The sequence below is a fragment of the Dicentrarchus labrax genome, unplaced genomic scaffold (assembly GCF_905237075.1).
Source record: "Dicentrarchus labrax unplaced genomic scaffold, dlabrax2021, whole genome shotgun sequence".
Taxonomy (NCBI): domain Eukaryota; kingdom Metazoa; phylum Chordata; class Actinopteri; family Moronidae; genus Dicentrarchus; species Dicentrarchus labrax.
Genome location: NW_026136724.1, coordinates 9,456,150 through 9,479,347, shown reverse-complemented (window position 1 = coordinate 9,479,347; position 23,198 = coordinate 9,456,150). Strand labels below are relative to the sequence as shown.

Below are 23,198 nucleotides of genomic sequence, written 5' to 3'. Positions count from 1 at the left end.
ATTAAAATCATTACAAAAAGCTGTTTGTCACACACAATACTTTATTAGACATTATAGAAACATATTGTTTGACCCAAACATGAAGCATATACTTTACACCCTGACAACGTGTTTTTTGCTGAAGGCCAATATCAAACCAGAAGGCACTAATACAATATAGTAGAGGCCTGTGGTGTAAAACGCTGATATGGGAAACACAAGAACTCCTGGCCTCGACTGATGTGGTACTAATGTGTTAGGAGGTGAACAGTCGGCCGTGGCCATGCCACCTCATTCAGCCCGGCTGACTCGCACAGCCTCTTTCCTGTGGGGCTGAAAAGCATTGCAGCCAGCCAGTCGAGCGCAAGTAACAGCTGTTTTGTTAGCTGTCTGAAATCCTGGGGACCGGAACAGCATAAGCTCCCTTTACTATGCCGGTGGATTGAGGGGAGAGTCCAGCCGATTGTTTCAATACATTTTGTCATTAAAAATCTGAAGCAGAGCAAACAGGGTGGAGCAGGGTGTGGGCACGCCTGTAAAGCGCTGCATTGTTGAGGTGTCAGGACCGTTCAGCTTATCCAGCAACAGGAGGAGCAGGGAGGGATGTCATTCTGCAAACTAATGCTTCTGGTCTGATTCACTCACTCATTCATTCACTCGCTCACTTACTCTTTTGGATGTGTACACATTCAGTATCATCTATTGATCCAGACTCACTATCTCACACACGCAAAACACAAAGCTACAGCTAAACAGAAAGCACGGTATTTTCTAAAACTCTAAGAAAGTCTCTGCAGTCTGGTAAAACTCAAATACAGCTTACTGAGAGCGAAGAGAGGCGGTCTAAGGTGTAAAACATGGACTAAATGTTGTGAGTTTTGTTGATGTTAATGATCTATGATGCATGCTTAGCCCTCACACCTTATTTATCTATAGTATGAAGATGATAGAAATAGAAGAATAAGAATTAGACGATGGAGAAAAAGATATAAGAAATTCACTAGACTATGCTGAGTATAAAACTCATTAGTTATAACCATAATACAAGAAGCATTGCAAAAGCCAGCAGAGATACAGTAACAAGCTCATACTGTATACTGAGCATTGTTTTTAAATTACAAAACATGCATAGCTCAAGTTATTCGTTTTAGTATTGCATTTTGCACTGAAATGTCCTTAGACTATATCAATAATATTATGCCTGTTCAGATAAGCAGTTATTTTAAGCGTTTGAATGAGGGAAAACACAAGTCTTTGTCCCTCTGGCAAATACACCACCATTTAAGTAGGTAAGGTGGTGGTGGGGGGGTTGATTACATCATGTTTTGGTCATTCTCTGTTTCGCGGTTACTGCAGAAGTCACTATGGGCCTGGGATTAAACCCCAACCCCTGCTGGGAACATCAGTGTCTGTGAAAAGTGAAAAGCCCAGACACTGTGGTGCTCTTTGTCTTTGGATTAAACCACAAAGAATCAGCCTTGCCAAAAAGGTACCAGCATGTGCTCGCCTCTCCCAAACTCTTCATTTCCCAGACTCTGGTCAAGACAAAACAAGAGCTCCTGCTTATATACCAGGGGGACCCCCGTGGGCCTATTGTGTATTGAGAATACCTTAAATCCCATCTGGGCATGAGTGCAAGCATTACTGAGGTAGAAAAGTAAGTTATACATACTTCTTGGATAGAAATATCTAATTGAAAAGCGCCTTTCTACTTAATCTATCAGCGGTTTGGCTGTCAATTATTCTGGACAGGCAAAAAAAATTGTTGTTAGTGGACAGGTCATTCACCCGCAGATGAAGCTTAAGTATTAGGTAACATTAATGAGGCTTGTTGCACAACAGGAGTACATGTTCACACAAGCGTATACGTGTGCACATGTACTTTTTTTCCTTTCTTAATAAATATTTCACATGAAAACCTGCTTGTGGGGCCTCCTCTCTCCTGGCTGCTCCTCTTAAGGTTTTCAAGAGTCTTTCCTCACAGGCTTGAGCAGCAAGCTTCCGTCTCGCTCCTCCACCAGGAAACCCAACTCCCTGAGCGCAGAGTAGTCAGCGGTGCCACGGCGTTCCAGGGTGGCGACCAACTCCTGGTTCTGGGGGTTGTGTTCTAGGAGGTTCCTGATTGCAAAGATGGCCCACTGGCTGATAACTAGAGTCATCTGGTTAAGGACAGCAACACCAGAATTTCACTCGTAGAGAATGAAACATACTGTGATAAACAAGTTATGTTATTTTAAAATATACTAAAATAGCAAATTACTAATAGCTGAAGTTCATAACCTTAAAAAACAAGCATGAACTTGTGTGTCAATTTTTTTTTCATGTCTCAACATGATTAAACAACAGATTAAACAACCCTACCACTTTGCAGCCCTTTTGTAACACCTTAGCAAATAATATTTAATGCTAGACATGAGTAGGGCAAGCAGTTGTCGCACAATATGTGTTTACAAAATCGACATCGTAGATAGATGAAACGTTAGAGTTGGTAGCAGGGTTAACAGTTAGTTAAACATTTTCAATGTCCAGCCCAGGATGTCAAACTCATGTGTGCCTGGTATTTGCTTTAGGTCGCCGAGTACACAGACAACCAAGGAAACAAATGAGTTTTGCAGACAGGTTATGTTTTGTGATACAAAACATTCTCAGCTCACCCCTCTCAAGTTTCCCACATAATAACATAAACATTTTTTTTTTATTAACAATGTTTTTCTGAAACAACTGCTGACACCTACATGAAAACGGTAGACAGAGTGAGCTCTGTTGTGTGTGTGTGTGTGTGTGTGTGTGTGTGTGTGTGTGTGTGTGTGTGTGTGTGTGTGTGTGTGTGTGTGTGTAAGCATGTATGGGAGAGTGCCATGGGGACAAAGGCTCAAACTATTGACCTGGTTAACGGACAGTTTGGCACGATGCCCTCACTTAAGCCAGCTAATACCAACTTGTAGCAGGGTGCACAGCGGGCGATGGAGATGTGAACGACTCAGGGGTTGGGGCTCAGTGACCGGCAGAGTACTCCAAATAAACAGAAATTGGCTTCTTCTCAAAGCCTGTCAAACTGCTGTGAAAAAGGGCACTAAAAACCTTGCACTCACACTATAGAGTCATCACTGTATTAGACAAACCAATACAAAAGTCTGGAAATAAATCCTTTCTTTGTGAATTTTACCTAGTATGAATTGTTGGATGGTAATGTTTTGTTGTTGTATTAGATTGCATCATATCAGGAGGTGTTTATAATATTCGGCCCCCCTCATTTATGTAAATAGGGGACTGACAAAACATTAACTCATATCGAAATGTAATCTAATACAAAAGCACCACTGTGGCCTGAATAATTACCATAAAACTGACTTAATTCTCTGATACAGTGACAGACTTGACATGGACGCTGATCAAAACAATAAGAAGCATTTACAAGCCCCAAAGACTTCAATAATGAATGCAACAAATCAGTTGACACTCCTGACCAGCAGTAAGCAAAGATGTAATGAGAGTGATGAACACTTTGGGACAAGTTTGGTTGGCCAGCCTGCACACACACTGCAGCAATCAAAGCTTGATGCAACACTTGTTTTTGGTTGCAAACCCACCAGCTTTCCTGTGCAAACATGCCAAATGCAATTCTAAAAGTGCCGGGATAAGATACACAATGCTTAAAATAACTTCTGGGAAAGACATATGAACAATGATTTTAGGTAAACTTGAAATATATGTACATAAACACAGATGTGTTTGTATTTCCACACCATCAACTTGGTTTAACAAAGGATACAAGGGTTGTTGCTGTCTATGTTGCAGTTGTCCAAGATGAGAGGGATGCCTTCCAGTTCTCTCACCTGAGGAAACAAGTTCAGTAAGATGTAGAAAAGACAAAATGGATTGGTGAGGATGTCTGTTTTCATTTTCCATGTCTGGCATGGCTAAAAATGTTCCAATAGTTAAGACAGTTAAAAAAATGTCTTAGCTCAATAAAAGCTAATTTCACAGTTTTTAGTCAGAGTATCTGTCGATGCTATTTGCTTTGTGATTATTATACACCCTGTATCAGGGCATTCTGTATTGATTGTCAGAGCAAAACATCCTGGGGACAATAGAAAACCAGAAATTAAATCTATGAAAAAATTTTGACAGCTTCTCATAGCATTTTCAAAGCAAAAGCAGTATCAAATGCACCAATTTCTTTTGCTTTTGGCCACACAATACTGTTGTCCATGCTTTCTATGGCGTAAAAACACCCAAATATATCACTAGCACAGACAGTGACAGTGAATCACAAGATTGGGTAAAGCAGTACAGTCTAGCTAGTAATCATGTTTTAAAGGGAAAGTACAAAGTACACATTTGAAGTGTATTCAACCGAAGTGTCCCTCACATCTATTCAAAAGCAGCAGTGTGGTTGTGGCTTAGTTTAAGACAGTCCCAACAGGGTGATCTGCTCTGTATCATGTGTCTGATTCTATAGGCTAAATTATTGTCTTTGCTTGCTGTTGCCTTCCTCTTGCCGCTGTGGTTACCCTCCAAGCATACTGGTAGGAGCTCCAGAGCAAGACAAAGTGCTGAGTTTCAGAAAATGGAAATGTCATTTACACTGTCAAAGAAACAAAGTCGCTGACGAGTACAAGCACGCAGGTCTGCATTTTCCACTTTCAAAATGATTCACTGAAGTTGCTTACATTATGTCCAAACCCATAAAGAGATGAATAACAAGCGACTGGACCCTGACTTCAGCCCGGTGCACGCAGTTCAGCGCTTTGCATGCACATCTGAAATTACAATCTCTCCCAAAGGTGAACAGAATGACATTTGGTTTACTGGAAGAGATCTTAGTGAAAACAGATATGGGGTGATTTTTGACCACTGACAGACCACAGATCAGCATCCATAAATATTATAGAGAGGCCAACTGAGGGTGGCCATCCCACAAGCATTCCACAAATCTGTTTCTATTAAGTAGGACTGAGTCTATAATGTGCCACAGATAGAGGCCAACTCCTCCCCATCCCCTTTATTATCTATCTATGTTAATCATGAGATGCTGACAGAGGGCAATAGAGGGAAACTGATCCAAATCAAAATCAATAAAATCTAAAGCGAGGGAGGGAATGTTTCACATTTCAGTGCAAAACCGAGTTGTTGTGTTGACAGAACTCATAAGCTTGCAGTTGTAGGAACACACAGCCTCACGCTCGATTAGACATAACACTCATTTACAGTCCTCAGGAGATCATGAGGGTTGATTCAACAGCCCATTACCACAACCTGCACTTTAAACATGCTAATTTAGTGTAGTGATCTGTCAAAGCAATACCAGGAGGGGCTCTCAGACCTCTTCTTGACCCATGACCCCATTGTGTTAGACTGATCAAAAGGTGCTCACTTAAGGCCCAGATCTCATTAGAGGAGAGACGTCAGTGGATTAGAAAAAGACAAAAAGTGAAGAAAATCATATGAATAACAATACCAACATTTTATTAAAAATAAAAAAAACTAATTATTTTTAAATTGGGCTAAGTTTTTCTTAAATATTAAGCATATTAATTCACAAATATTCATTCACTCTTTCCCACCCATCAGTAGACTATTAAGATGTTGTTAATTAATTACTTTAAATATTCAAAACCATTACTTTGTTAGGGTGCTTTCACACTTAAACTGTTTGGTCTGGTTTAAACCAACTCTGGTGAGTTTGCCCATTTGGCTTGATTTTTTAAGAGTTAGTGTGAAAGCATTCAGTCTGTCGTGGACTAAATGACTTCATGTTTACACCTCTTTGATTTATTTGTAATAAGTCAGTGACTGGACCAGAACTAAAAGGAAACAATGTATCTAAGTTTTTCCCTTGGTCCAGCCCAATTTAACCAAACTACAAGTGTGAAAGCAGCCTGTTTCTGTTTTGTTTTGTTTTTTTATCCATCCATTCATTCCAAACCTTGTTTTGGTTGTTGGTATTGCTGTGACACAGGTTGCCTATCAGCCTGATGAGGTGGGCCTTGAAGCTGATGACAGGGGAATGGGACGAAAAGTCTCCATCTCCACTGAAGGAGGAGAAGTTTTGTGCAGCACTGAAAATATTCTTACTGGCCTTCCCTATAGCATGTACCTGCTGCAGGAGCTCTGCAAAGAGAAGCACAAAGAGGAGGGAGATGAAGAAAAAGAGAAAAAGTAGATACATTAACTTGTGTTGTTTAAGCACTTTACTTTTATCTGGATCTGGATCTTTCACCATTTCAAGGAATGTCTCTTTTCTCCAGATGACATGTTTACCATAAGACGGCCAAATCACTTCTAGCTGTGGACCCAGTCACAGAAGTTGCGTGAGTGTGTGTTTTCATTTACCAACAGTGGTCATGAGAAGGTCAGGATGGTCCTGTAGGAACATAAACTGCCTGAGGTCTGAGGTCATCTCACACAGCACGTCCAGCAAACTAATCACTGTCAGTGCCTCCTGCAGGACCTACAGGGGATTACAACAAACAGGTGTCAGTCACATGGAGAAAGGATGCTGTGTGAGATAATGCTAGGGAGGGGACGTGTCAGTTAGAAAATGGAAAACTAAAACTGGAAAAAGCTCTCCCAATGCTACATACACATTACTCACTTCATGAGGCAAATAACACAATACCAACACCAGTTCCAAAGGCCTGCTAAACATCTGTGTTTTTGAGGCCTGCGTAAGATACATTGGTCAGGTTTACTATCTGTACCTCATCACTGGAAGCGGAGCCAGTGGCGAGCGTCAGCACAGCTCCACAACCTTTCTGGAAGGAACTAGCAAGGAAGCGAGCCACACTGGGAGGGACGCCACACTCCTCTGAGTCCTCCTCTCTTAGCTGAGCAAAGAGCAGCTCTAATAGAGTAACTCTGAAAAACACACACAAACACAGATACATATGACACATCTATAGCACCTTTTAGTATGAGATATTATTAGATATTAGCATTTTCTATGTGTAAGGTAGTACTACTTAATATGTAGCATTAGCTTTTCACTGTCTGTCACTACATTTAAAGTAAAGTACTTTTCATGGTGAGACATCCCAGAGTACATGCTCTCCACCAGAGCAGAAGACTTGAGGAAATGCTGGGTAGCAATGAGAACCCTGTAAAACAATGAATACCAAATAAAAATGTTATCAACAAGTCGTTGAAAATAGTAATTCCTTGACATCATACACACACCGTATACTCTTTAGACAACAACTGCTTTACACACTAACACAGATACACACACACACACACACACTTACGTCCAGTCCAGGTCAGGTTGGGTCCTACAGAGCTCCATCACCCTGAGAGCCAGCTGGATATTCTGCGGCTCAGACAGTTCCTCCACCTTAGCTTCATCCAGACATGTGTGGAGTACCATAGAGGCATAGTTTACCGCCTTCTCATCATCAACACTGAGCAGCTGCCTGTTTGGGTGGACTTAGTGTGAGGACAAATGGCTTGGCTACAAAGGTCTGTGATTGAGCTTTCACAAAGAAAATACTGATGCACAATGTGTGTTGGTGTAAAAAGCAAAGGGCTTAACATGGTCTCATATCAACACTGTTTTTAGTGTGGAACAAATAGAGAGATGTGGATGACACGCCTAGTCTAGAGCCGGATTAAAAACACAGAGCTAGTATACAATATAGTTGATAGTATGAATTATTATGATTTTATTGCCACACAAAACTTACAGCAAGATATTGGGGAAGCTCAGCTGCCAAATGTCATCTTTACACAGTTGGTTTCCAACTGCTAAGTTACCGAGGAACTGGATCCCACAACGAAGAGCTGGATTACGAAAAAAACAAACAAAGATAAGTATCAAAAAGTCATCATTTCATTAAGGTACATTTACCTAAGCTTAGACTTACGTTCAAATATGTCATCTCTGCTCTCCAAAGTTGTGGTCTGAAGGAGGCTCAACAGTTTAAGGGATACATCAGTGAAACCGAGCTCCCTAGAGAAAAAAGATGATTTTATTATGTACTTGCTTATTTATTTATTTTGTCAAAGAAGGTGGATACAATAACATGAACACATACTGTGCATTGCAAACTAATACAATATCGTTGTAACGCCTACAACTTTTCAATATACCAAATTGAATTGTCAATTATCAAAAAGATGTTGATTCACCCTTACGGTAATTTTCTAAACCACTTTGTGCTGTTCCTATATCTCTCTCATATTCTCCCATCTACTAATTAGATCTTTGCAGCAGAAGAGCACCTGGTATTTTCCGTCTCATTAATACTGCATTGTATGAGGAATTACCTGAGCAGAGTCTGGTTGCGAGTGCTCTGGACACAGGCGTTCCTCTGAGCCCTGAAGCACTCAGCCGTCAGCTGCAGCTGCAGGGTGACAGACAGCAGGTCCGGATCCTCACTGCTGGCAGCCTGCAGCTCATCCCACAGTCGGGACAAGACTTTTAGGAGACTGGAGAAGGCCTCTTCCTCCACAGCATCTCTGGAACAACAAATAAAAAAGGAAATCAGCACTGTTACTTCAGTGCAGAGGAGGAGTGGAATACTTTAATAGTCACTTTCACAGAAGACACTTTAATTTGACAAACACAAGTGAAACTAATAGCATTATAATTTTTTGCTTTATTATTATAATAATTACAGGCAGTGGCATCATTAATGTTCTCAGTTACACCTTTCTCTGCCATGACAACTCAAAATGTCTGAATCCACAGACAGCCTGAACAGTCGTCTTTGTAAATAACAACATTTGAACTAGCCCATATTGTACCTTAATTAACATTAGCTACACTGCGGTTAGGCGGCTGAATGAACTTCCACAACAAGGACAACAAGGGGCCTTAATAACAGTGGTGGTAATGGGCCCGTCCCGTTATGCTAGACGTTAGCATTATTATATTAGACAGTACGTGACTGGCTGTATTCAGGCCAGCTAGTCGATAAGCTAACGCCCTCATTTTCCATTTAAAAATGATGTAAATTACTTTGTCCGCACCTGTATTCCTTGTCCCGTAAGGCAGTCGTGATTGTTTTTAAGACCTGCAGGTGTTCAGTGCAGGGTTTTTCATTCAAAATGCCAGCGACAGACGCTGAGATGTCCAAATTGCCGTTGGTGGAAGCTGCCATGTTTTCCTGATTCATGCGGGTGGGCGGGACTTCCGGATAACTTCCTGATACGTTATTGGTTCAATCCGGGGATGAAGGCGGAGTCACAGCATGTGCTGCTGTTTACCCACTGTACTGTCACTCTGCTCAGTGGCTCAGGGTTGGGGTTATTAGTAACTAAGTACATTTACTGAAGCACTTTACATGAGCACAACTTTGAGGTACTTTTACTTTTCTACTTTTCTTCATTTTCTGCTGCTTTATACTTCTACTCCTCTACAATTCAGAGGCAAATATTTGACTTTTTACTACTACTACATACAAACACAAAATATTATCAACATATAAATGATATGTTAGGATAACATAAGACTTTATTTATCCTTGGGGTTAATTCAGAAGCTACCCAGCAGTATATATAAATGACTTAAAATCAGCCCCACCTTTATCAGCTGCAACATTAAAGAGATGTATACATGAGTGCATCAGTAATTATGATCTAATGACATTATATTCTGAAATGGGCCAGTCTGCACAATGAGTATACTTTTGGTACTTATATTTTGATACTAATACTTTTGTACTTTTACTTTTCTAACTTGGAAATCAGGACTTTTAGTATTTCTACACTGTGGCATTGCTACTTTGACTTAAGTTAGTAGTTTAATGCCATTATTTAATTTGCCTATTGCCTTCTGGTGTTACTGAGAACTTCTGCTCCAACTTTATCGTCCACAAAAGGAAATTTGTTTCGCAATAGGTTGAAATATAAAACAGTTGTACTTTCTCATAAGGCATCCTTTATAAGGAGTTTTAAATGGGAAGGTTGCTAACCGTCCCTTTGGCTGGTGCCTGCTCTTCTACTTTTGTTCATCATTTTCTATGTAATTTACTTCATGCTCTGTTGAGAGTCATCTTGGTCTATTATCTTTATAGTCTTGTGTAAAGCTTTGTAAAGGGCATGTTTTACAGTGCTTCATAAATCTACTTAATTTCTTTTTGCTTATAGTCAGGCCTATGTCCACCATAAGTCTAAGATGAGGTGTTTGAAGTTGACAGCTCCCATTACAGAAATTTTAGGCCCACTGTATACCTATACTTAGACATACCCGCAATATTACTGAGATAGAAGTTCTGTACAGGCTCTGAACTGCAGCTGCACCATTCCCCTCAAGCAATGTTTAAAGGTCTGAAGATCAATTCATTGAGCCCAGACAAGTTGTGGGACAATTGTTGCAGCTGCAACATTAAAGCCACATAACAAGCCTTTGGCATTTCCATGTAGAGTGGCAAATTTTAGATTACAGTATTTGGCTCTGTATGGTTGTCCCCTGTGTTTTCACTGGCCAGGCACAGCCCAGCAGTGGTGAAAGGCAGATCAATGTGGAGGAGAGTTGATTATGGATGGTGAGGACTATCCACCTCAAGCAATTTGTCAGCTTTAAAAGAGGTATTCAAAGATCCAAATATTCCCAGTATAGGAGTCCCATTATTCATTCTTTGAGTGGAATAACTGGAAATATCCTCATAAACTGGAAGTGGTAAGTTACGACGGGGAATCTGAAGAGTCGTGTTACAGAAAAAACAGGACATTTGATCGGATTTTAGTTACTCTGGAAACCTCAGTTATGGTAACTAGAAGACGGCTGGTTTAGTCTGCAGTGGTTGAGGATTTTCAGTAAAAAACCTGAACACAATTAACCACACAGAGTCTTTATTATTCACAGATGGTCGTACAGTCTGGTGATACAAAACACAATCAATGTTGAAAGCAACTCTATAGATGAAGCACATCTGGTCTGTCAAAACAGATGAAATGGAGCAAATATCAAACAGTTCCACAGGTCAACCAAAGATCTATCATGGTGTCACTCATGACAACAAAGTCTGAATTCAAATTAAACAGTAGACAGTGGTTAAGGAGATGACAGCACCCTGTTAATGTATTATATTATTTCATTTCACTCTTGTAGAAGGCATGTAACTTTCAACACATCTGGCGTAGAGGTATCAAGTGAGGAATCAGTCTATTTCTGTTGTGTGAAAAATAACTTCTGACCATGCTAACGGTGTGGCTTTATTGATCTATGGATCTATCAGTGGAGGTTGGTCGGTCGGATCGGTCCAGACTGAAATATCTCAACAACTATCAGATAGATTGGCAAGAATGTTTTACAGACATTCATGGTTCACACATGATACATAACTAACGACTTTGGAGATCCCCTATAACTTCTCTAATGCCTCCATGAGGTTGCCATCTGTGGTCTCAACAACTATTGGCTGGCTTGCCATGAAATCTGGTACACATGTCCCCCTCAGGATGAATTTTAATAACTTTGTCGATCCCTTATACTTTCATCTAGTGCCATCAGGTCTAATTTTCAGTCTGTCAAATACTTTGGTTTATGACCAAGTATGTATAAACATTCCCATCAGCCTCAGCTGTACGTTGTGTTTAGTGCTAATTAGCAAAAGGTTAGCATGCTAACGGACTAAACCGAGATGGTTAACAAGGTATTACACCACCTTAACAGTAGCATGTTAGCATTGTCACTGCAAGCATGTTAGCATGCTGACATTAGCATTGAGCTCAAAGCCTACTGATTCACAGAGGTGCTTGCATGATTAGCATCTCTGTGGGGCTATATTAAGTTGAAATAACAAAGACCTGTTGTAAACCAAAGCACTGGATGGGTTGCAAACTGCGTCTGTAACTGTTTTCAGTACATATAAAACATTTGCAAATGAACCAAATCCAATGATTTATCTTGCACGCAACAGCATTCCCAATTTAGGTGTTTTTAGATGTTCAGCAAGAAGTGTGGCACCAGATATTAAAAACTATATTTAAATAATATTTGCTCAGATACGTGTTGTATTCCTAATGCAGAATTACTACCCACTTTTTGCACAGCTCAGAACCAGAACTCAGAGACGAAGAAATGGACGATGACAATGTTGCGATGGGAAATGACCCCTGATTTGACATAGTTCATAGCCACCTCCAACACAAGGTCCCTGGGGCCAATGATAGGTTTCACCTGCCGAACAACACCTGAGGGATGACACAGACTGGGATTAGTGACTGAAATTCAGTTTTGGGAGAGATATAAGTAAATGTAATATCTGTATGTACTATTCAATAAAGGATTTAGGAATTTGGCAAAGAACTGACAGCCTGGTTTCAAGTTTCACTCTCTCCTCTTACCCATAATCATGCCCTGGTGGGAGCGCTTCTGCACATCAAAAGAGAACTGGTCATCTGCAGCCAGGATGTCAAAGAAAACATCAGTCGCACCGGGTACAGGAACAGGGTTAGCTGCCGCAACTGTCCGCAGGAAAACTAGATCTGTTGGAAGAGTTGGTTTAAAGTTTCTATTAGTCTGGTAGAAGGAAGCCACAAAGTGCATTTGGTCCTTCAAATCAGCTATTTATGATCGATTAAACAATTGTTCTGTGGGTTGAAATAAGTAATTGAATCTTTTGCGCTGTGGCAGGTTGGTGGGCGGAAAGTTTTATTTCAACGAGGCTGCAAATAACTTGAGAATTTGCTGTATTTAACAGCCTCAAAACGTCTCATATCTTCAACTGTGGAAGTAGTGCACATTTTAATTTGCATTGCATATTTTATGAAAATAACTGCATTCATGAGTTATGAGGGATTTTCTGTATATGTGGAGTTTAGGTTCGCCTGGAAAACTATTGATAGAAAATACATTTTAAAGGTGAAGGTGTCAAATAATATAGCTCATTACATAACAGTAATCTAACTAACCAGTGGAGTCTGTGAGGTTTGTGGTGTAACTGACAGCAACTATGACAACAGTCTCATAAACAATGAATAACAGGAAAGTCAATTAGGTGCAACAACAAATATTTAAGGTCACTTTATTAAGTTCAATTATGTCACTAAGCTTTCTAACTTCATAGGGGTCCAGACTCAACACCTAGAATGTTAAATAATCGATTGAAGCATTATAGCCAATAAAAAGCCTCTTCCCCTGTTGACTACAATACAAACACACCTGAAAGCTGTTTCTAAAAACTTGCTTCAACCTTGTCTTACCCTCTGGTTCACTGTAGTCTCTGAAGGTTGGCAGAGAGAGGGCGGTGTGGGTGATGAGGTGGACGGGGTCGAGATTGCAGCCAATGTCATTAGTTTGGCAGGCCTTAATACAACGTACGTTGACAGAAGCATCTTGTCTGGATCTGAAAAGGACAATGGAAAGGAGGCAAGAGGAGAGAAGGAAAGAAAGGAGAAAAGGGGAGATTTAGCCAAGGAAAGAGGAACACACATTCTGAAGGAGAAGTGTGAATTTCCCACAATTTTAACCTATACAGTATACACCAGTATTCATAAGAAAAAGCTTTGGCCAAAGCTCCACAGTTGAGTTGAGCAAGAAGAACCTGGCAACACCTGAATAGCCCCATAGACCTCCATGGTTAACCAAGGAACGGGTGCCTTAAAAGGAAGCCAAACCCCGATTCCACAACCTAAAATCATGTTTGTGGGGTTCACCAATGTGAAGACAGTAGCGCTTTCAAACATAACCTCAAAAACTGCAAAGGGAGCGGAGCCATGTAATTAGCAGCAAGCAGGTGAGTCCAAGTTGTTCGCTGAGCACGGGGCCAAAGCCACAGAGATGATTGTGTGGTAATCCACACTAGCGAAATGCCACCAAGGAAAAACAGGATGGTAGAAAAACCACACGGGGTATGTAAGAATGAATGTCATTTGATGTGATCCAATGACAGCATAGTCACATGGTAGACTGAGGAAAAAGATTCCAATTTTCACATAATCAAACGTAAATGTGTGCCCAAAAAACATTATTATAATCATACAGCGTTTCACTATTTTTACATATTTAAAAATTAACATTTGGAAAGTAGGTGGTTATATAATCCAAAGGTTTAAGAGAATAATTACCTCATATATTTCATTTCTTTGCGTTTTCAATCAACTCTATATGCATTAAACCCCCAAAACCACTGGGATGAAAGTGGAACAGTGGAAAATTTGTCTGGCTTTCTTTATCCAGCTGACCAAAACAGCTACAAGCCTTTTGGTATCATTTACAGCAAATTAACTGATAACCACCCAATACCAACACTAAAAGCACCATCCATCATAGGAGCTGTAATGCCGCTCCACCACTAATTGAGCCCCCGTGCTGGCTGAGCCCCAGGTGCCCATAAATAAATGCCACGCTTATTTTTCTTGCTATCCGCTGAGGAGGCGAGGCCTGTTTGATCCTATGGTGAGGCCGCTTGGAACAGATCATAGGAAAAATTAGTTTCAGCATCAGAAATGACCACAGAGGAGGAAGCGCGAGAGTAGTGGCAGAAACCATTGCCGGTGTGTGTGTTTGTGCTTAGATATTAAAGATTGAAAAGACATTTTTATATGTCACTTTTTAATTCCAAACGCATAGAGAGTACACATAAAGGGAAGCTGCCGCGCACACATGAGGTAGAGTGAGCTGCCATCAGCGCAAATTAATGCACATGAATAATCCTGCCATAGTGTTGCAGAGATCCTCAACAGCTAATGAGCCCCATCTAGTGGTACAATGTCCTAATATTCTTAATATATCCTGCTACATCTTATGCTAGAATAAATAACATAAAAGGCATTGAGTGTTGTTAAAACAACTGAAAAACAAAGGATTATTTTAAAGAAATGCGTCCTCAAGACCACATTACAGATACAAATGCAATTTCGATTTATTTTCCTTGAATAACCATCATTTAGGGTAAAATGTATAATTTTGCTGCATTTGGATCAATAGTTTGTATTGTTTTTGTTTGCTAAATACACTTTCTTGCTGAGAGTTAGATGAGAGGAATCAATACCGCTCTTGTGTCTGTACGTTAAATATGAAGCTACAACAGCCATATAGCCACTTAGCTTAACTTAGCATAAAGATTAGAAACAGCTAGCTTGGCCGTGCCAAAAGGTAGCAAAGTCTGGCTACCGGCACTCTAAAGCTCCTTTACTGGGATTATGTGTCTGCCTATGTCTTGGTTCAAGCTCGGTGACTTCCGGGAACATCCGCCAGACAGGGCCAGGCTAGCCGTTTCCATTCTTTGCGCTAAGCTAAGCTAACTGGCTGCAGCTTCATTTTTCGTCAACAAATACAAGAGTAGTTTTAATTTTCTCATCTAACTCTTACAAACAAAGCAAATGCCTGTGTGTTTTAAATTCAGATTTTTTTTTTTCACCACACATTACAAACAATAATCCATTTGTTTCTTCAAATGAAACATTCAGTTCTGGCTTTCCATCTAGAGCTCAATAGTAATTAATCAGGGACAACCTCACAATCCCCATTTATTGTTTTAAAAAAAAGCATTATGCAGTCTGGCAAGAGCACAAGAACACAAAAGCAATCAAAAACAATCTATTATCTATTATGTAATGTATTATTATTATCTATTACTGATAAATTTGAACTGGAATATATAAAAGGGTGGATGCTGATAAGAAAAGACAGCACTTTATTTAGTTATAAAAATATATATTACTCAAATTCACCATGACAGACTGCTGTAGCATCATTGTTGTTCTGGGTGAATTACAGATTTGGCCTTTATTAACTGCTTTAGAGGGTAGATGGAAAGCTTTGCTTCAGTGAAAAGAAAAGCATGGAGGACGATGACAACCACCATTATGTTTTGTAATGGTGTTTTTCATGTGGTGAGTACAAAATAGGGATGGACTCAACACTCAAAGCTATTCCTTTAAATTTCTAATCTTCTAATATGGAAATGTTCTTGACGGTCGGATGGACTGCTCGTGTGTAACAAACACAGCGATCTTGGCCATGTACAGATGTGCCTTCCCGTAGCGAATCAACCTCATCTCCACAGTCAGAAAGAAGTCTCGGGGTTGGGATAAGGCGCGGCGCAATGAAATCTCTCCACCATGAGCCTGCTGCTGCACGATAAAGTATCCCTCGTCGTCTCCGGAGACTATGTTGAGCAGCATTTTGTCTCCCGGCACGGAATTAGATGGTCCCATCCGGAAAACATCAGCGGGGACGGGAGTGTTGATGGGGAAGCTGATGTTGTAGAAGGAGATTCTCAGCGGGAGCAAGAAACACGACGCAGGATCCCGCGTGAACTCGCAAGTTACGCGCTCGCAACGACTGAAAGGGAAAAAATGAAATGCTCATTGGATTGGAGGGCAGAAACGGCTGCGTAGATGGGTAGAAAAAGAGGGAAAGGACAGAGAGGGGGAGTAATAGGAGGAAGCCGGAGGAGTTTGTGAGTGTAAACTGTGGCCAAACCCAAACAAATCCACATCAAATAAGTCAAATAAGAAAAAAGACAGGACGTCGTCTTAATACTAAACTACAGTTGAGTAAGAGGCCTAAAGCTCAGCTGGAGACAATCAACCCTTCCATTTCAACAGCTCAGTATAACCATGCAGCCTCACCCCCGTGCTGCTTGCTGGAAGTTTGGAGGACAGGCGAAGGACAAACAGCGAAATCCTCCCTGGACGTTGAAGCAGCTTTCGGTGAAGGAACAGGTATGTATCCCCGCTGCACATTCATCAATGTCTGAAAACACATGGGGGTGTGGAAAGGTGAGACATTTAATAATAATTTACAACTCAGTTTCCTACAAGTATGGGGAAAGGTAAATAAGCGCCAACACAGGACCAAAGATTTGTCCACTCGCCTTGGCATGTGCGTCCATTGTGGGCGAGGGTGTAGCCTGTGGTCGGGCAGGTACAGTAGAAACTTCCGGGAGCGTTGGAGCAGCTGTAGGAGCACACGTGTCCTCCAGTGGGCAGAGCGCACTCGTCGATATCTGACAGCAGCAGAGAGCAAATGTGAGCGATATCTGTCGCACGTGTATGCCGAGTAATATCGTGAGATGAAGTCTGACGGTACCTTCACACGTTATCCCATCCATGTCACTCAGCTGGTAACCACGGCGACAGTAGCACTGGTAGGAGCCGTAGACATTGGCACACTCCTGGCTGCAGGGATTGGCTTCACACTCATTGACATCTGCCAAAATAAGTTTCCTTACATTCATTCAGAGATTGTTTTTAAGATTCATCGTGTATAATACAACCCTAACCTAAGTCTTGCATTAATGAAATGAAGAGTGATTTTACCTTCACAGTTTCTGCCATCGTGGGACAGCTTGAAGCCAGTGGTGCAGCTGCACTGGTAGGACCCCTCTGTGTTATCACACTTGTGGGCGCAGAGTCGTCCGGGATAATGCCTGCACTCATTGATATCTAAAGAACACAGGGGGTGCACTATGAATGTCAGAGTCAGAATTTACCAGAGATGCCAACACTGTCCTAGTCTGACAATCATGAAAACATGTCATTGGTTGCTGTATAAAAAAAATACATCATTTTATGACTGATGTGTACAACATGTTCTAATAGAAACAATAAAATAGTGATTCATTCCGGCTGTACCTTCACACAGTTTGGTGATACTGTTGAAGATGAAGCCAATTCTGCATTCACAGCGGTACGAGCCCACCAGGTTGATGCAACCATGGCCTCCACACACATAGCCTGTACGACACTCATCTATATCTGTAACACGAGGGGGAGAATTTACATCTGCAGTTTGAAAAAGGGACAATAAGGTGAGATACAAATAGGAAATGGGTTCATGTACCTTCACAATGTGCGCCGTCCTCAGTGAGGTGATAGCCTCGTCCGCAGGTGACTGTGTTCCTGCGGCAAGTGTAGGAGCCCTCTGTGTTCACACAAGTCTGGCCAGGCAGGCATGGACTAGTATTGACCACACACTCATTTATATCTAATGAGAAAAGACCATTGACAGTATATATAAAGACATTAAGCAAGACAGCTCACGTTTTACCTGTGGAATGTTTTTTTGAGTTTGACAGAAACTCACCGATACAGCTGCCGATGGCGTCTTGAGTGAAACCGTCGGCACACCTCTCCTTTGGGTGACAGCGGAATGAGCCTGCTGTGTTGGTGCACATAAAGTCTGGTCCACAGTTATGGGTCCCCAAAGTACACTCATCTATGTCTGGATCAGGCAAGGAGTAAAAAATTATCAAAGCATTAATATACTATGCATAAATCCCGTTTCAACAAATGCATAAAATACTGTAAACTAAAAAGTAAAGTCATCTCTAGGCCATTTTTCCACTTTGCATGAAGGATTTTTGGTACTCTCGTGGCAATTACAGTCACCATCATTGTGATTTAGATATTTTATGATCATTTGTACAGTTCTCCTGACGTACCTTGGCAACTGTTGTCGTTTTTGAGTTCATACCCAGTGCCGCAGCCGGTTTCCCTCTGACAGCGGAAGGAGCCTTCTGTGTTAATGCAAGCTTGGCCAAGCATGCAGTTGTGACTGCCAGTCAGACACTCATTAACATCTGAGGAGAGAGGCGTCCACTCAAAAATAAGAAAAGGAGAATATCCCTCTATTAAAGCACAAATGTGCAGTCACATTTTGTTTTTGTGGTAAATGAGCAAGACTCCACAGCCATGCTACCTCTGTGAGACTGTGAGCTACAGCAGTGCTTTGAGCTAAATGTAAGCACGCTAGCATGCTCACAATGACAATGGTGTAATGTTTATCAAGTTCACCATCTTATTTAAGCATGTTACCATGCTAACATTTGCTAATTAGCACTAAACACAGCGTATAGAGGCTGATTAGTTAGCATTAGTTTTGCTGGAATTTGGTCATTAACCAAAGTATTGGACACATTCAGTTGTGACCTCTTGGTGGCACTGGATGGAAAAAATGAAGTTGGATCAGCAAGTGATTATAATTCATCCTGAAGAGGAAGTGAGTCTGTACTACATTTCATGGCAATCCATCCAATAGCTGTGGAGATATTTCAGTCTGGACTGAAGACATGGAGCAAACAACAACAACCCGTCACACGGACATTGCCATGCTACTTAGAAAGGCTAAAAATCCCATATTACAGAAGTAGTTGATTACATTGAAGATCTGTAGTGAAGTCGTGCTTTCATTTACATTACTTACCCTGACAATTCACTCCATCCTTATGCAGTTGATAGCCATCGTGGCATGCACATGTACCATTACCGACACACAACTGGGAGCAATTGGAGTCTGAAAACAAGCAGAGAGACACATGAAGAAGCAGACGTCACAGTGTACAGTGTGTCCTAGATCACAGGAATCATGTCACTGGCTGATGGAAACCACCAAGACGTTTGTGTTTAAGCCTCTTACAGCTCTTATTATAACAAAGGAGATGACATCAAGAAATGAAGGTGCCAAAACCTGTACAGGTGTCCGATCCTTCTGTAGGCTTGACGGTAACGTTGACCTCTGGCTCTTCTGTCACCGGTTCTATGGAAGCAAAAGTCCCATTAAAACCAAATACGAGCAAATATTCTGCACCTTGTCACACAATGCAACTCCACATATCTGTGGCTTTTTCATGGGTATGCTCATCACTCCTAGGGCCTTGCTCTTTATCTGCAAAACACTGATTTCCTTTTCTTCACAAATCGAGTGTTTTTGCAGCTCTGTTCATGTTTTTCACCTGAAGCCAGCTGAGACAAAAGCAAAAGGCCACAACACCAGTTGGCCCTCGGTTACCATTTGGCAAGGTGTCTACAGATTAGTCTAGAGAATGTCTGTCTCTCTGGCAGCAATCTGCTCCACAGCTGCCACCCGAAGGCCATTTATCCAGGCCTTCAATGAAACAGGGTCGCTCTCTCTGCTCCTAGTAACGCTGCCTGTTTTGTTGTAATGCACTCATTTCTTTGGAAAGTCTTTTAGAACAAACAAACCTCGTGAGCGTTAAGGTTTTGCTCCCAGTGCTAATAAAATCATAGGCCCCACTTTTTAATAAAGTAGTCTTTATAAGAGCTTGTAACTTGTAGCTAATAGTAATGCTATCCAGAGTCGAGCCATGAGATGCTTTCTAGTGGTACACAAATATACTGCTAAGAGGGCTACTGAAGGTGACATGGAATGGGAGTCATGTCTTGTAAAGCACAGATGTGAAGTCGTTCAGCTGTGGAATCGGCTTGCTCAGTTGCCAGAGAAAAGGTTGACCAAAAAGATCTTTAACTGGGATGGAGCACACAGACATCCTTGGAAGAGATGTTTCTGCATTTTTTTCTCTTCTCGGTTTACACTTCACATTCAGGGACAATTTGCAGTTTGATATAAATATAATTAAACAAAAGTTATTACAGATTCATAAGGAACAATGAAAAAAGGAGCTTTGGTACAAACCAAAGCTCAGAAACTGCTTATGGGGTTCTTATTTTCTAATAAGCCATCAAACAGCATGATTAAGTCACATCTAGTGGAGAAGTTGCAGATTGCAACCAACTGAATACAACACTCCTTCCAAGCGTGTAGGAGAAAACTACGGTGGCCGAAAAAACCCTTGTGAAAGGCCCTATCTAGAGTCAGTGTTTGGTTTGCCCGTATTGTAGAAACATGGCGGTTCAACATGGCGGACTCTGTAGAAGAAGACCCACTCCCTCTGTTAAAAAAAAACCTGACTCATTCTAAGGTAACAAAACACAACAAGCTATTTAATAAGAGATTAATAATTGGATTTTGGTCTATATCATCTGCAGCCCTTTTCTAGAAATTCATGGTCATGGCAATGGGAGTTTTAAAAAGGAACAACCCAAAAGTTGGCATATAGCTGATCTATAAAGCATAAGGAAACTTAAATAACCACCAATAAAGCCAATAGTTATGACCTATAAAGGCCTTATTAGAAAGTGGCATCACGTCATATTGTGCTGTAAGTCATTTGGCACCTAATGTGTGCAAATGGCTGAGCACATTGTTTGTTTTGAGTGTCGCAGACAGCCAGTCGCCATTCTTTCATGATAAGACAGAGAGGAGCTAATCAAGACACACAAGACTGAAAGCACAAGATTGTTAAGTTCTTTTTTTACCTTCATTCACATCATTTGGTTTGATTTCCTCCGTTGTGTTTTTGCCACAGCAGGTTTTAACTGTGTGTGTGCACCGTCTCCCCAGAAACAAACCCTGGAGCTCGCAGCTCGGATCCCGGAGCGCTGTCATCAGGCCGAGCATGCAGCAGTCACAACACGTCTAAACAGGAGGCAGAGAAGGTGAAACAGAAGGAAAGGCAGTTGAAAAAAAAGTGAAAAAGGAGAAAGAAATCTTATCTTGAATGTGATGTGTATTGATTTAAAGTGTATTATCCCTGTGTGTGAGAACTGGGAGATGCGTAAAGGTTGAAGATATTGACATTAGGAAGGAGGACAACCTTAGAGATCTTGGTTTCCCAGGGGTCTCCTTGGAAGAAGGGCCTCTCACAGGCCCCTTGACCCCGGGCCATCTTGATGCCATTGTCACAGAGTTGGTCTCCTATTGCTGCTGCACAGCACTGCTCCTGGACAATCCTGTAAATAAACAGCAGAAGATTTGGCATGAAACCTCATCCAGAACAGAAACTGTACTCTTTGCTCTGTGAGGAAAGAGTTGGATAAGAAGTGAAGTGAAGAAATACTTACTATTTACATTACATACAATCGATAAGTGGATTTAGTCTGTAGTACGTTGAATATTGACTTGCAAGAGGTAACCTACCCCCCATTCTTTCTCTTCTTTCCTTGGCAAATGTTCCTCCCACTGACCTCCATGTGTTGACCAGGTGTTCCTCTATTTCATCAATCACCACCTCCATGTTCTAACAGTCAAACAGGGCCTTTTAGTGTTAAAACTGCTCCAGGGGGCCACTTAACGCCTGCACTTACTGTGTAGTTACTATGTGGCAATCCTCCCCTGTAGCGGGACGGATGGTTGAGGGTTGTGGAGATGATTTGGGGCTTGCAACCCCAAGGGCATTTCCTGCTTTTAAAAATACCATCGCAAACGCTGGCCCTACAGGACACACACATTTCCCAGTGCAAAATACCACACTTAGATATAAGCTACAAAACTATTTCATACATAATGTGTGAACTGATGGGGAGTGTCGCACTGTAGATAAATACAACAAACGTCACACATCCCCCTCTATGAACTCCCTTGCTCTGAGCCTTCCTTGGTCCCTGGGCCCCATTTTGAGACCCTCCAGAGCACCAAGCTGGTTTGAGAAACCAGGTGTTGCTTACCTGCAGGTGTGGGAAGAGGAGATGAGGGGGAGGATTGCGCAGTCTTGTCCTCCAAGGGCCCGATCCCTTCCATCCTGACAGCACTGTTGTACAGAGAGAGGCTGAATGTCTGCCGTGTTGGGATGATGGCAACAGGATTAGAAAAAGACGGCACAGGAGATGGAAAAAAATAGCAAAGCTGCCCCTGAGTGCCAGTGACTGACTCACATTGAATTAAAATGGGCTCACACCCTCACATTGACTGACACTTTATGGGCAGTAGGTAGATAATCTAAGTTATAATATCACCAAAGATACATAGCTACGTGTATAAAAAGTTATTCAAACCATTAACACATTCAAATCCTGCATCCCCCAGTGGCAAACTTCAGCTGTGTTCTTACCTTGTCCATGCAGAACTCCGTACAAAGAAAACAAAAGTATTGTCCACTGTGCCATCGGACTCGGTTTCAAGTGTTTCGACCTTCGACTGTCTAAAATGCACGGTTATATTAAAGTGCTGGTTGATCGGCGGGTGAACTGCTGCAGTGGACGGTGTGTGTGTGCGTCAAGAAGGAGATCATCTCAGTCAGTCAGAGCGGCAGCGGAGGTGACACACATCTCGCATGGTGAGCTTTTGGACGCGGGGCGGGGCCGGCGGTGCGTGGGGTGGAGGGAGCCGCCTCTCACTGTCCGGGCTACTGAATAATTAAACACGGCAGATAATATTTTTTAATTTATTTACACTAACTGAGTAAAAAGTAGATGTTAAAGATAAATAACTGATAAAATCTAAGAAAAGGCGTTGAAAAAAAAAGTATGAAAGCCTTAAATGCAGGCAAAAAGAAGAAAAGTAAGTAATTCTGGCCTGGTAGAAAATTCATTTTGTGACCTTTATTTTATTAGAATATCGCTTTCATTAATTTTTTTGAATTAATTCTTTTAGATGTTTTTAAAACTGCTGTTGAAAAGTATTAGTTAAAGTAATTTATAAAGAAATAGCAGCAATTAGTGAGAGTTATGACAAATAAGCACAACTT

General features: G+C 41.3%; 2 protein-coding genes across 2 annotated transcripts; both read right to left on the bottom strand.

Moving 5' to 3' along the window:
- Nucleotides 1-21: 21 nt before the first annotated feature.
- On the bottom strand, nucleotides 22-9,105 carry atxn10 (ataxin 10). The gene is made up of 11 exons (XM_051391887.1): nucleotides 8,950-9,105; nucleotides 8,245-8,436; nucleotides 7,842-7,927; nucleotides 7,662-7,758; nucleotides 7,227-7,391; nucleotides 6,999-7,079; nucleotides 6,684-6,840; nucleotides 6,316-6,433; nucleotides 5,909-6,093; nucleotides 3,752-3,815; nucleotides 22-2,128 (listed from the first exon to the last, which is right to left on the bottom strand). Exons 1-11 carry the CDS (start codon nucleotides 9,093-9,095, stop codon nucleotides 1,944-1,946), a joined length of 1,476 nt encoding a protein of 491 aa, XP_051247847.1. The 5' UTR covers nucleotides 9,096-9,105; the 3' UTR covers nucleotides 22-1,943.
- A 1,651-nt stretch (nucleotides 9,106-10,756) lies between these two features.
- Nucleotides 10,757-22,788, bottom strand: LOC127358618 (fibulin-1-like). Its single transcript, XM_051391859.1, has 17 exons — nucleotides 22,563-22,788; nucleotides 22,180-22,288; nucleotides 21,330-21,465; nucleotides 20,992-21,151; nucleotides 19,343-19,411; nucleotides 19,079-19,168; nucleotides 18,318-18,455; nucleotides 17,960-18,097; nucleotides 17,717-17,860; nucleotides 17,509-17,631; nucleotides 17,194-17,319; nucleotides 16,964-17,083; nucleotides 16,749-16,880; nucleotides 16,504-16,627; nucleotides 13,129-13,271; nucleotides 12,271-12,411; nucleotides 10,757-12,117 (listed from the first exon to the last, which is right to left on the bottom strand). Exons 1-17 carry the CDS (start codon nucleotides 22,615-22,617, stop codon nucleotides 11,978-11,980), a joined length of 2,088 nt encoding a protein of 695 aa, XP_051247819.1. The 5' UTR covers nucleotides 22,618-22,788; the 3' UTR covers nucleotides 10,757-11,977.
- Nucleotides 22,789-23,198: the final 410 nt, after the last annotated feature.

Excerpts from the sequence above, each read along its gene's own strand:
- atxn10 (XM_051391887.1), bottom strand. The coding sequence starts at position 9,095 with ATGAATCAGGAAAACATGGCAGCTTCCACCAACGGCAATTTGGACATC. Across the intron at positions 8,437-8,949 it reads TTACGGGACAAGGAATACAG|AGATGCTGTGGAGGAAGAGG; the intron begins GTGCGGACAAAG and ends TTGTTGTTCCAG. Across the intron at positions 7,080-7,226 it reads CAACCTGACCTGGACTGGAC|GGTTCTCATTGCTACCCAGC; the intron begins GTAAGTGTGTGT and ends ATTGTTTTACAG.
- LOC127358618 (XM_051391859.1), bottom strand. The coding sequence starts at position 22,617 with ATGGCACAGTGGACAATACTTTTGTTTTCTTTGTACGGAGTTCTGCAT. Across the intron at positions 19,169-19,342 it reads AGGATCGGACACCTGTACAG|ACTCCAATTGCTCCCAGTTG; the intron begins GTTTTGGCACCT and ends GCTTGTTTTCAG. Across the intron at positions 17,084-17,193 it reads CGATGGCAGAAACTGTGAAG|ATGTCAATGAGTGTGAAGCC; the intron begins GTAAAATCACTC and ends TTATTTTGGCAG.